This window comes from Argentina anserina, chromosome 6 (assembly GCF_933775445.1).
Source record: "Argentina anserina chromosome 6, drPotAnse1.1, whole genome shotgun sequence".
In the NCBI taxonomy this organism is placed as follows: Eukaryota; Viridiplantae; Streptophyta; class Magnoliopsida; order Rosales; family Rosaceae; genus Argentina; species Argentina anserina.
Window position 1 is genome coordinate 9,399,999 of NC_065877.1, and position 13,605 is coordinate 9,413,603.

The window sequence follows — 13,605 nt, forward strand, 5'->3', positions numbered from 1 at the left end:
CATCACAGCTATGGTAGTCCCAAGTGCACTACCCATGCAACCTCTCCTTCCGGTAGTGAATGAAATGAACCTTAATTCATGTTCTTCGATCCAGCTCCACTCGTTGATTGGCATCTCCATTTATACGACGGTCAGGGTCAAACTTCAATGGGTTTTCCCAGACTTTGGGGTTGCGTCCAAGGGCTAAACAACTTAGAACAACACTACTTCCCTTCGCGATGAAATAGTCTGCTACTATAGGGAGAATTCTATAATACAGGGCATGCATACCGTGCAGACAAGCTAAAAGCCAAATTAGCTTAGGTAAGCAATATGTTTTTTCCAAAATAAAAACCTGCTACTATAGGGAGAATTCTATAATACAGGGCATGCATACCGTGCAGACAAGCTAAAAGCCAAATTAGCTTAGGTAAGCAATATGTTTTTTCCAAAATAAAAACCGGATGACTTGGTTCAACTTTTTGCAACATTTTTTACTTTGTATTAGTACTTTGTTTTTATTTTGACGGAGCGTAGTTCGCTCGTAATTAAATTTGTTTATTTTGATATTATGCAGTTAAAATCTAACATTTATACTCAAAAGAAAATAATTAATTTTTATTAATAGCTATTGAACTATTTTAACTAATAAATAAAATTACATTGAAGGGAGCAAAGAAGACCCTTCCAGAGAATTGTACTAATCACCTCAACCTGAAATTTGGTAATTTGTTTGCTTGAACTTAATCGTTAGAGAAACATTGGAAAAGTACATAACTTCATATATAAAGTTCATTTATGTTGTTTGGTCAGTTACTAACTTTAACTCCACTTGCAGTGCTTTTTCCCTCAGCAAATTGGTAGGGTGCATAGTATACGAGCAATGAGTTATGAGTGCATGCTTTGATAATCTTATTCAAGTAATTGAGTTATATTTAAAGTGCTTTGTGTGATTGCGAAGATGTTAAGTAGCTGTCTCTAAGGGGTTATTGTATTTGAGTGTCATTTTTAGTTGAATTTGTACTTTCTTTCAATTTTAGTTGAATTTGTACTTTCTTTTAATTCAATGAAATAGTGCTTTTGCTTATATATGGTGATTTATTTATGAATGCTTTTTACAAGATTAGATTTGAAAACTTGGCCGCGAGAGCAAGCTTGAGGCTCAACCAGAGCTCTTCATCCACATCATCCCCGACAAGACCAACAACACATTGACCATTATTGACAATGGTATTGGGATGACTAGTGCTGGTAAGTTTCTTTGATATGTGCTAAAGAGAAGCTATGATCGAGATCAAAGTCCAATTACAGCATGAGATATAATCATTTGTTCAGTGCTGGCAGATGGTGTTATTGGTGATAAGAAAAACTTTCCTGCATTTAGGCCCATAATTCATCATGACATTCCAAACGATATACCAATTCACCTACATAAGATCATGTATTTTGGGTTCACCACATATATTGGTAAGTTCATTGTTGTATGCTTTCTTCTCTAATAATCGCAAGATCTGGATTCTTGTTGATTGGATATTAGCTTTGGGGAGAGAAAAATGTAAAACTGGATTCTTGTTGATGTATTGTTGAATATCCAAACTAGAAGATTTGAATGGAAAATATGAGATTGTTTGATTGAAATTCCTGCTATATCATTTACTGTTTTGATATTTGATATTGTATATTTCAGAAAAATATTGATTCTAGTTTTTCAATCTAGTCTCTATTGGGTTTTTGAGGGGTTGAAAAGTAAAAGAAATAAAGTCAAATGGGGACAATTTGTTAAGTGTCCCCAATTGGTGAAGTGTATTTGTACAAATGTATGATGTTTGTACTATATTTTCTAGTATGAGAAATCATGAGACCTACATAAATATTTGGTTACACATAAATTAAATGTCCAAGTTAGCAATAAAAACACTAGCAAAAGGCACAAATGTACTAAGTGTCTATATAGCTCAATAGAGACTTATATATATGTTCTATAGATACCAAATGGGACATTTATTATATGCACATTTGTTATATATATATGCCCTTATTTCTTGTAGCGACTGTATCATCAAATCATCATGAAATCATATTTTTGACTGAACTTTCTGTATAAGCTCCCTTCTCAAAATCTTTCCGGAAGCCGACTTGGGAACACTGGTTACGAAAGTTATGGTCCGCAATCTTTTGAATGGTGCAACCTGTCGATTAAAGTAAGGACATGCAACATATCAGAAACACGTACGCAAGAAATTAAGCAAACAAGGAAGAGCGCTTTGCGCCTTGCCATACCAGTTTCTCTACAAATTTTAGGATATCTTGTTCTGTTAGCAGGCTATTGGGTGCACGAACAACATAAGCAATCGGAACCTGACCGGCTTTAGCATCTGGAAATCTGCAATCAGATATAGAAGGCAGAATTCCAAATTAAGCAGTTGGAGAAATAAATCGCAGTGGATATACAAATTGTTCAAGTTGAACAAGTCTCTACTTACGGGATTACTACTGCATCCAATATTTCAGGGTGAGAGAGTAACAACCCTTCAAGCTCTGCTGGGGCAACCTTTATCATCATATAAGGCAAAAAAGACGAATTTCATAATCATTTTATATCATTGTATAGGAGTTTGTTTTTAAATTTCAGTATTTACATATCATACGCATGGAATCTGAAAGTAGTAACTCCTATATATGCATGAAATAACTTTCTAAACCCACCCAAAACAACTACATGCAGTAAGTTGCTTCCGCCATTGATCATGCATGGTCAACAAGGAATTGCTTAAAAATGGAGAAGTACTTTGGGAATGCTTATATATATAAACGAACACACACACATTTATGTACACAAGAGAAAATGAAGATAAATTAGATCGATGCACTTATTAGACAAGTCTTGAGGATTAGGAGATATTAGTAAACAGAGTAACAGACAATTAATTAGTTAAGACGGATGAATAAACTAACATGCAGTCCACATTTAATTAATTTGTCCTTTTTCAATGTTTTAAAAGACTAAGGCGTAACCGAGGCGTTTTCGGAAAAGTCTCACCAAGACGTAAGTCTTGAGGCAAACGACGTAAGCCTTATGTATGAATTCATATACTTGTGCATTGATTAATCTTATATGTAGTCTTGTATATAACATGATTTGTAACCAAAATATACATGATAAATGGTTATTCCTTCATAATAAATACATATCAAAACCATGCAATTAATCAAATCACCTTGCATAACATAAATCTATATATTAAAGTACTAACTAGTCTTGAAATATATATATAAAAAAACAAGAACAATGTTTGAAATAATTTCAAACTTCAAAATCGTCATCATCATAAATTAAAATATCACCATTTAAATCATCATCTAAATGTCATCATCACCATCCCCTCCAACACCAACAGAGGTTTAGTAGAGGGGATTGATAGAGGTGGTATTTCTAAAGTCTCAATCTTAAAATCTAAAAGACTCCGTCCAAAAAAATAGTTTTTTAAATAAAAATTGTCTATTCAAAAACAAAATCTTGAACTAAAAAAAAATTTGAGGCATTCGCCTATCGCACCTTTAAAACCATAAACCCTAAACCCTAAACGTCCAACAAAATAATTTTTTATATTTGTCGAATACCCTAAACCGTAAACCCCTAAAACCCTATACCCTAAACTCTAAACTCTAAACCCGAAATCCTAGTTCAAAATCATTAATACCCATGAAGGTTATTTCACAAATAATAAAAATATCTTAAATTATAATTTTGGTATAATAAATCCACATGTCGAAATATAACAAGTAAGGATGACCACTAGACATTAACACGTGATATTACAGTGGCATATAAAAATTTCTCACAATATGGCGTCAAATTTGGCCTCATAATCCTGTGTAGTATGTCACATCACCATTTCACGTCAGTAATTAAACTATTATAAAATTTTATTTTAAATGAAAAGACAATCATATCCTTGTAATTTAATTTTTTATCCTTTATTTATTAAAGATGATTTCAACAATAATTAAGTTATAATTAATTACCAAAACAAAAAAAATCTTACCAAAAAGTTTTCATCTAATTAAATTAATCAATTATCCTTGAATTTGTGTATCCTCTTAATTAAGAATCTTACCCAAAAAAATCTCATTTTTCTGTCACTAAATATTTTCTTGAAATTTTCAAATTTAATTAATGACTTTTTCAGTTTCTAAATTTTATTTACATTTATGAATTATATTAATGGCTATAATAAATTACTACAACTACTATATATTTTATATCGAATTATTAATTAGATTACAAAAGTATGAAAAACTTTCTAACAAAATTCTTTATGATACACACGTTTATATTTTTATTAGATGAATTTAATTTTGAAAATATTTTTTGCACGCACACCCACTCACACACACACACACATATATATATATATATATATATATATATATATATATATATATATATATACAATCTCTATCTAGAGTGAACCTTCACTCTGAAATTACAGAGTGAAGTTCCAGTTTTAGGTATGTTATTCAAGATCATTTCTGCAAAGTTTCATTCAATTTAACAATGGTTTGAGCTTTCAAAATTGAGATTTACATGAATAGTTTACGTTGAACAAATTTAAGTCGTTCATTGATTTAATCTAATTTTAATACCTTAACGATAACCGAATTGGATGAAATTTTGCATAGATAATCTTAAATATCATACCTAAATATTGAATCACTTGTGATGAAAAAATTTGACCGAAAAGTGTGCTAAAATTGGAACTTCACTCTGTAATTTCAGAGTGAAGGTTCACTCTGGATAGGGACGGATATACAATATATATAATATATATATTTCAAGCATATTTTCTTAGAAGCATTATCGTGATGAAAAAGAAATGATAAAAAATAAACCACAAAAATATAATTTTTATAGTTAACTAGAGCCGTTTGATTAATAAAGATATGATTGTCTTTTCATTTAAAATGATATTTAATAATTATTTTAATTATTGACGTGTCAATGTCAAAATGCATATCACATAAGATTATGGAGTTAAATCTGACATCACTCCCTAACAGTGCTCTAAAAACTAATTAAGCTATTAATTTATCAGGTATGCTCGGCCAAACAACTCCAATTATGAGTTATACCTGATAACCATAACACTTGATGAGCTCTTTCAGTCGATCCACAACATACAATCTCCCCTCTTCATCAAAATATCCAAGATCTCCGGTGTGTACCCACCCGTGTACATCTATAGTCAACTTCGTTGCTTCCAGATTATTGTAATAACCTGGCATTGATATATTAATTGTATCATAAAACACAATATTAATTAGTCAAGTTCTCAAGCGAAGAAAGCGATGATTGTACTAATTGATATGCACTGTTAATCAAAGATAAACATGATTATATTTAAGTTTATTAACCTGGCATCATATTTGGTCCTCTAACCCATATTTCACCCAATTCATTTGGGGGAAGAGCCTTGAGGGTATCTACACTAGCTATCCGGCATTCAATTCCAGTAGCAAGCACCCCGGTTGAACCAGAAAATCGAGATCCTTCTCTTGGATTCTCTAGTGAAATTATTCCACAAGTTTCTGTCATACCATATCCCTGCAACAATACAACAAGTATGCACAAATTCAATCATACCATATCACATTAGATATACATGCCAGTTAAGAGTCGCTCAAAATATGTAATGAAATGGCCTACACCTGAAAGTTGGTAGCATATATATTGAAATGGAAAACTTATGCATTTAGTTATAGGATTAGACAGACATGCATGACATGTATCACATGTCGCTCTCCCAAAACAGAAACTCGGCAATTTGCTTGCACGTACTACAAGTTTCATATGAACCAAATTGACAAGTAATTAAATGGGGTGAAACAAGAACCTGAACAACGGCAGCCTGAGGAATATTCTTGGCCGTCTCCTCCATCAACTCTTTTCCAAGCGGTGCCGCACCGCACACAATTAACTTCACCGAAGTCAAATCGTACTTGTTAACCACACTCTGCTTGGTCAGCGCAATCATCACCGGCGGAACGACGAACAATTGAGTGACCTTGTACTCCTCTACCGCTTTCAACGCCTTGTCAATATTAAACTTGGCCATTGAAACGACGGCGTTGCCTCGCCTGAGCTGCGAATACAGAATCACCGACAGCCCCATTATGTGGAACATGGGAACAAAACACAAAAACACGTGTTTCGGCTCCCGGTAATGGTCCTGGTCAGACGTCATCATTAACGACGCTGTAATGAAGTTCCGGTGAGTTAGAATCACTCCCTTGCTTTTCCCGGTCGTGCCGGATGAGTACATCAGAGCCGCAACATCACTATGTGTGACACTAACCACCGGTAAATCGGAAATAGAGTTTGATATTGTGATTAAGTCGGAGAAGTACTTAGTTGGAATATTGAAGCTCTCCACTTTATGCCAGAGTTCCGGGACGGTGATGATGAGCTTAGGGTTACAGTCTTTGATTTGGTTTGAGAGCTCGTATATGGTGTAGAGAGGATTACAGGTGGTGCCAATGGCTCCGATGGAGACGACGGAGAAGAAGCAGACGGGGAAGTGGATGGAATTTGGGGAGAGGATAAGGACGACGTCGTCTTTCTTGATGTTTAATTTCATGAGGGCTTGTGCGAGCCTGGAGACGAGAGTTTTGAACTGAAGGAAGGTTATGGTTTCGCCGGAGTCGGCATCCGCGAGGGCGAGGCTGTGAGGGAAAGAAGAGGACGATTGGAAGAGGAAGGAGGTGAGAGAGAGGTTCGGGTCTTCGGGGAAGTGAACCGGAGGCCGGGGGGACGTGTAGATTCCGGTTTTGGAGTTGAAGGACTTTGCCATGGCTTTTGGGGAGCTGAGGATCAAAATGTGGAGTATTTGTTTCTGATGAAATTGTTTGGGAAAATTTTAAGAACAATACATTAAATTTTAGTAGATATGTCAACTAAAATTTTAGTACATTAAATTTAAGGGCCATTATGAATTTCAATACATCAACTTTCAAAACATAAATTTTAGTAAATATATTTGACCTAATATGCATACATGCCATTAAATTAGTAATTTTAAGGGGTAATTTGGTTACTTCAGGCTTCTCTTTTTCTATTATTATTTTTTACTCACGATTTCTCACTATGGACGCACCCATGAGCTCTCACTCATTTTCTGCTGCTCTGCTAGAGCTTCATTGTTTGCTCTTTGAATATGTCCTTCTCCTCCTTCATTTGAAATTAAATGAGAATAAGAAAATCCCTCTAGAACCCATACCTAAAAAAACCAACTCCACCGCGAAATCTATCAAGTTCTGACCAGATTCCTTCTACATTTCCTCATTCTTATCCACTCCACTTATGTAAGCTAAACGAATATGCGGTTCTTGCTAATCAGTGGAGTTGAGCCGTTGAGGTTTCCATAAAATTTCGACCCGGCACCACCGTCGTTATCTTCATCCCCGGCAGTTTCTGTTTTACAAAAAAGAAGGATATGTGAATTGATTGTTGTGGTTGGATGCGAATTAGCTTGAATTTGAGGAGGTGAAGATCGTGCCACCGTAGTACGGTAGCTCGATGATGGAGTTGAAGTAATTTGGAGAGGAAAGTATGGTGGTCTCATTTGAGGTGTTGTGGCGGAGGAATAAGATTTTTATGTCTGTGAGGTTTAATCGGTGTTCGAGCTGGGAAAAAAGATCCTCCTCAGAGAACAATCAGTAAGTCCCGGTATTGAACCCTAGACGGTTCTAACCTTCGTTCTCTGTTGTTGCCGGCGTGCCAGAACCTTTCAGTTAGGTACAACTCTTACTTTGTTTGACGATGATTGCGCTCACGTACTGTCTTCGTCTCAAACGATTACTCCGCAGTTGCTGATAAACTGCTGAAGTTCGAATGACCTATACACAACCGGAGTTGCTAGGTACCTTTCACTCCACCTCAAGTAGATGGCTGATCTTACTTTAGACCGTTTGGGGAAAAACAGAGCTTATATTGCGTCGTCGATAGCAGGACTCTCTCGCTGTAAGGAATTGCTGACTAGTACAGGCTTTTGTGTTTGCTAGAAGCTAGGCTAGCGACTCGATGGACTTGACTCTAGATGCCGAGGTTAATCAGACTTGTTTGCTACATGCAGCGCGAGGCGTGCATCTGGGTAGCTCCGCTCCGATGTGAGACTTGGTTGCCGAAGCGAATAGGACTTTTACTCTGTGTGAAGATTTGATATGCGGTTGCGCGATAGTTTGTTTGATGTTCTGTGTGTTATTCTGCACATTCGACCCTTTTATATAGAGAACACAAATTGTTCTTTCTTACGGATCAAGTCTTGAGAACCTACTAGTTGATCTAGATTCACCTTCCTTAATCAACTCAGATTCTATACAGCGATAGTCCCCTAAATCTATTCTAACACGGTAGGTAATCTTGATGTATGATAAATTTTCCCCAACTAACCGGTCCACGAGCCTAAATAGTCTAGATAATACCGGAGTACTATTTTAGGCCCAAACATTGCCCCCCAGGCCTTGAAATTGAAGACCATGCGAAATTGAAAATGGTTAGAAGAAAAACCCAAACGGTTATCTTTTAAAAAAAAAAAAAATTCGAAACGCTTTACGTTCTCCCGTTGCCAACTGACGCGCGACCTCACCTCAAATCACTACAACCTTTCGAGCTGAAGTACGCGAGAAACACTTACTGTTTTAGAAACTCAAACCAGTTTCAATCGAGCAGACGCGACTCTTCCCATAACTCAATCGGTTTCGATTTCAGAAACCCCTTCAATTCCTATATAAATCGCGATCTCGAACTCTACCAGTTCATCCAACCCGATTGCTCCATCATCAGGAAACCCAGAAAGCCCTCTTTCCAAATTCTTAACCTTCAACAATCATGGCACCACGACCCAATCACAATGATGCCCAGGAAGGTGCAAGGCCTCTTCTTGGCTACCAAAACAATGAACCCACCAATCACACCACCATTGGAGTGAATGACGACAACACCGTGTTCTTGGGCCCTTCTCTTACTGTAATCCCAGAGCACATCCACGATGACTATCACCACCGCTCGCGAGTTCCTCCGCTTACCTTTAGGAACACCCCAGCCACTTTCAATGGATGGAAATTGCACAATCATCACGGGTCCCCCGTTGGAGCATGGCCCATTGTTTCCACAGCCATGCGAACATCGTATGAAGGTCGCCGCTTGATCGATCGAAACATCTAGGAAGCAGCAGGAATCTTGGAATGTAACGATCTCTTCTTCAACCTGACCCAAGATGGAGGCAACAGATGTGCCATCATGATCGCTGCTTGCTTCTGGAATTCCGCAAGTAATACCTTCGACTTTCAATTTGGTCAAATGGGTATATCTCTGCTAGACATATATGTTATCTTAGGTCTACCAGTTGGTACCAAGCCTTATAGATATCAGGATTATCTTGATGTGGAATGTCCGGTTACCGCCACCCGCGCGATTGGCATTTATCAATCATATGGCTCCTGGCTTTCCAGTTTTAATCGCAATCATACTGTCAATGCTGGAATCGCCTTCTTGGAATTTTGGCTATCAAAGTTTATGTTCTGCTCCAACTCCAAGATGATGACTGGGCACCACCTGCAACTCGCGACCCTCCTCTACAATGGCCACACTGTGGGCCTAGCACAAATAGTTCTGGCAGAACTCTACTGTATGATGCGCTCGCTCACTATGGAACCCCTCGATTATCACAAGCTCTCTGGGCCTATGTGGATTCTAGACTTCTGGATCCAGGTCTACTTTGTGCAATTGCGGAACGAAAACGCAAGGGTCTTTCACCTGACTCAGGTGTTGGGAGAAGCATTTGTTGGGTTGGAGCCCAATTTCACTCTTCGCTATGCAGCATGCTTCGAGTACTTCTACACCCTGGACGCCTCTGTTCTTGACTCAGCACGGCTGCTCCTAGACCGCACTCACCCTGATGCCCTCCGTGGAGGTTTTCTAATCCTCAGACGCTATGATGGGAGAGCCAGCATCTGTTTGAACATGCTGTTTCGATGGCGGACTTACCCCGACGCCCCCGCACTGGAATGGAACTCTATGCCCCCTATCTATTCGTGAGGCAACTCTGCATGGCTCAAATGGTTCAATTCCCTCCCATTGAGAGCCTGAACTTGTTTTCATCATGGTGACGCCCCATGGTTCCTGCCACTGCCGCCAATCCTGGGCACCAATCGCAGCTGCGACCTACACCATTTCCTGTGATAACAAGTGGGAGTATCCTTCGTTGCTTCCGTGTTGACAAGTCTTACCCCCAATGGTGGAGAAAGATCAATTTTGGCCAGTGGAGCAATGATCGCGAGTCATCTTCCAACACATCTTCCAGGCTGGGCTCAGAAGATACTTGCAAGAAGATCCTGAGGTTCCCGGTGATGAGGATTTGCTGCGGACAGTAATTCCAAATGCCGCAATAATTGTCCCTTCAAGGGTAAAATCCTAACTCTCCTTAGAACTCCCACAGTTCTATTCCATCATTGATTAAAAACCGCTAATCGGTTCATGTTGCAGGTTTTTGAGAACACAGCTGGTGCTTCCTCCTCCCAAGGCCGCAAACGAGGGAGAACCATGGAATCTGCAACGACGAGGATGATCCTGACGCCATAGACTTCAATCTTGTAAGTTTTCATCCATATTTGATTAACAATCTTAAAGGCTGTTGCAACCTTCGCCACTGATCAACGTCTGTGATCATCCATTGATTTAGAGGAGAAGAATAGCTGCCTCAAGCACCTCTGCCCCGCTCGCGATTGAGGCAATGCCGCTTGCATCAGCTGACCAGGTCAACCCTGAGCCAGTAACTGGGACCAGCAACCCAAAGAGAGCAATTGAAGTAAGAAGAACACCTTATTTGTTCCAACTAGATATTCACTCATGAACCACTTTGACTGATTCTTATTTGATTTGTAGGTTTGCGAGAACCCAACTTCACCACCTCTGTCTACCACTCATGCTGCCGCAACCACGATGGAAGACGTTCCTGTAAGTAGTTAAACACACGGTTGCCCCCCAAGCAACATTTTGTTATTTGCTAAGATGTAGTTCCTTTATCTTATATTGGTCGTATGTGAATCAATGATGTACTACACAGGCTCATGCGGAAGCTCATTCACCTACCATGGGAGTCGCGACTGCCATCCAATAGGCTGTGATCGCATATGGAGAACCAATTCAAGCTACTCCTCTCAACACGGTGGCGAGCACTCGGACCTTGGAGCCACAAACATCAATCAACCCAACAGCAGTACTCTCCCACTCCTCTTCAACTCAAAGTCTGGAGAATGAGGTAGGAGATGAAGAAGGTGTGACCAGCCCTCACCGCGAAGGTGAAAATGTGGAGCCTTCCCTCGCGAATGCGGACTCAGCGAGCGATAATGCTGCACCAGAACCCCTTTCAGGAAACAATGTTCCTTCTTCTCAATCTGATGGGGTAAAACCCTTAACCACCTCTTGGTCTATATGTTTATGTTCCCCTTTGTAAACACTTAACTGTCTTGTAAACACTTAACTGTCTTGTTAACTGTTCTTTACCCTCTGCAGGTTGTAGCAATCCTGACTACTTCCAGCCCGCTAATCATTCTAACTGTTGCAGCCTCTAGATCGACACCAGTTGTTAATCCATCAGAGCATCGTTCTAGTCCATCCCTGGAAGACCTTCTGGATGATATGCTAGGTCCTGCCAGCCCCTTGACGCCCTTAGCGTCTCAAGAACTTGTTCAGGCCCGGGCACAACTTGCGGAGGTATCTGCTGAGGATTTAACTGATCCAGCGCGCCTAGCTAAGGTCCAAGATGCCCTTCGCTACCTCAAACTGCACTCACCTGATCTCAGCCTAGTAGCGAAGGTTGAACAGGCACTAAGCACAATTTTATGCCTCATGGCAGAATGGCAAGCCTTGAGGGACCAATCCCAGAGTCTGTCGCATCGCAACGCTGATGCTCGAAACCTCATTGCGCAAAGCTCTGCCCAACTTAAGGTCAAGCTTCAGCATGCCAAGACCAGCCGTTCGCAACAAATTAGCGCATTGCGGCAACAAATAGCGGAGCTTGAAGCTGAGCAAGCTAGAGAGCATAAGGCTGTGGAGGAAGAGATAAGAAGTACCATACCCCAAGTACAAGAGCGCAAAGGGCAACTGGCAGTTTCTGAGGCTGAGGAAAGGAGGATCAACAACCTGATTTGCAATAAAGCTAGTGATACTGGAAAACTTCTCCTAGATATCCGCCTTGTCGGACATAGAATGTAATGTGAACACCAAAGTATTTTAATAGTAAGAATTACAGTTTATCTCTGTTTGCTCACTCTACTTGAGTCTCCTTGACCCGACAAAAACCCAAGTAAAGGCCCAAGGCCAGAGCCCAGCTTAACTCACCACCGTCCAATTTTGCATGCAAACTCTCGAAAACAGGAGCAATCAATATCGGGAAACGCTCAAATCGTTTCAGTTTGACCATTATTGTTGCAATAAATCCCGGGCGCGATCTCCCAATCTGTATCTTTAATCTCAGACCTTGAATCCAAGTTTCTTCTGCTATAAAACGAAACCCTAAGGTAAGAACACACAACACTCTCTTCTGCAGCCTCCAACCATGTCTGTTCCATTTCTTCCCTCGAAACCCCTTAGGTTTCTTAAGTTTCATCCTCCAGATTTGCAAACTCTATAACAGCTTTTGAGAGCCTTATTCTACCCTTAAATATGAGGTGGGAGTCTTATTCCACCCTCACATCCTCCCTTCTTTATAGTTCAGCACTAGAGATCTGCCCTACATTAAGAGCTGTTCCTGGTGAAGGATTACAATGCGAGAGAGGAAATGGCAGCCTTTCATGAGCCCCATTTATCATTCTTTAATCGCCGGGCATCAGGAAGCAGGTAGCCATTTTTAGGACCAGAGCCAATAGGTGCTTCATGCTCATTTCGTACCTCTTTTGATACGCGATGCAAGCTGTTGCATTTCCTATGTGCAATATCCTTCAATCTCTCTTCTTTGAAGGAACCCGGGGAGAAGTGTACAAATCAATGTTCTGGATCCCTCATGCTACCACCAGTCTTGCAATTAGAACCTATGTTTGGCACCAAGCTGGTTCCAATTGGCCTTCAAGCGGTACAACTTAATCTCGAGTTTCTCGCGGTGGTAGGATGAACAGGAGGAATCGCGAAGACCTTTCCACCTAGCATAGATGGTATCAGAACTTGCTAAAGCTCACATGTAATAGTATAGGTCTTGTATAAAGTTTCTGGCCACAAAGCCATATGAATAAAACACAACTTGTTTCAAAAACACATGTATTGTTTTATTACTGCATAACAAAAGTTACAACATATTCTTAACCACAGGTATTGGTCCAATGCTGTTACAAAAAATGCCGGAGCATGAATTAAGAAACTCATAAAGTTTCAGAAACTCGCGTAGTTTCAAAAAAAAATTATGGGTTCGCGAGGGTAAATAACACTCGCGACCATAAGTGCTACTCGCGAGCCTCTAAAAAATTTCTGGGCTCGCGACCGTTAAGTACAAGTACTGATTATCCATGGTGTTGCCCCCTTGTTGACTTGGTTGACAGGATGGAAACCAAGAAAACACTAAGTTCGAACACCAG

At 39.6% G+C, this 13,605-nt stretch overlaps 1 protein-coding gene across 1 annotated transcript; it reads right to left on the reverse strand.

Annotated features, from left to right (window-relative positions):
- Window positions 1-2,030: 2,030 nt before the first annotated feature.
- Window positions 2,031-6,867, reverse strand: LOC126799681 (probable CoA ligase CCL10). Its single transcript, XM_050526924.1, has 6 exons — window positions 5,874-6,867; window positions 5,395-5,584; window positions 5,113-5,258; window positions 2,463-2,530; window positions 2,260-2,362; window positions 2,031-2,168 (listed from the first exon to the last, which is right to left on the reverse strand). The coding sequence occupies exons 1-6, from the start codon at window positions 6,828-6,830 to the stop codon at window positions 2,055-2,057; spliced, it is 1,578 nt and encodes a 525-aa protein (XP_050382881.1). The 5' UTR covers window positions 6,831-6,867; the 3' UTR covers window positions 2,031-2,054.
- Window positions 6,868-13,605: the final 6,738 nt, after the last annotated feature.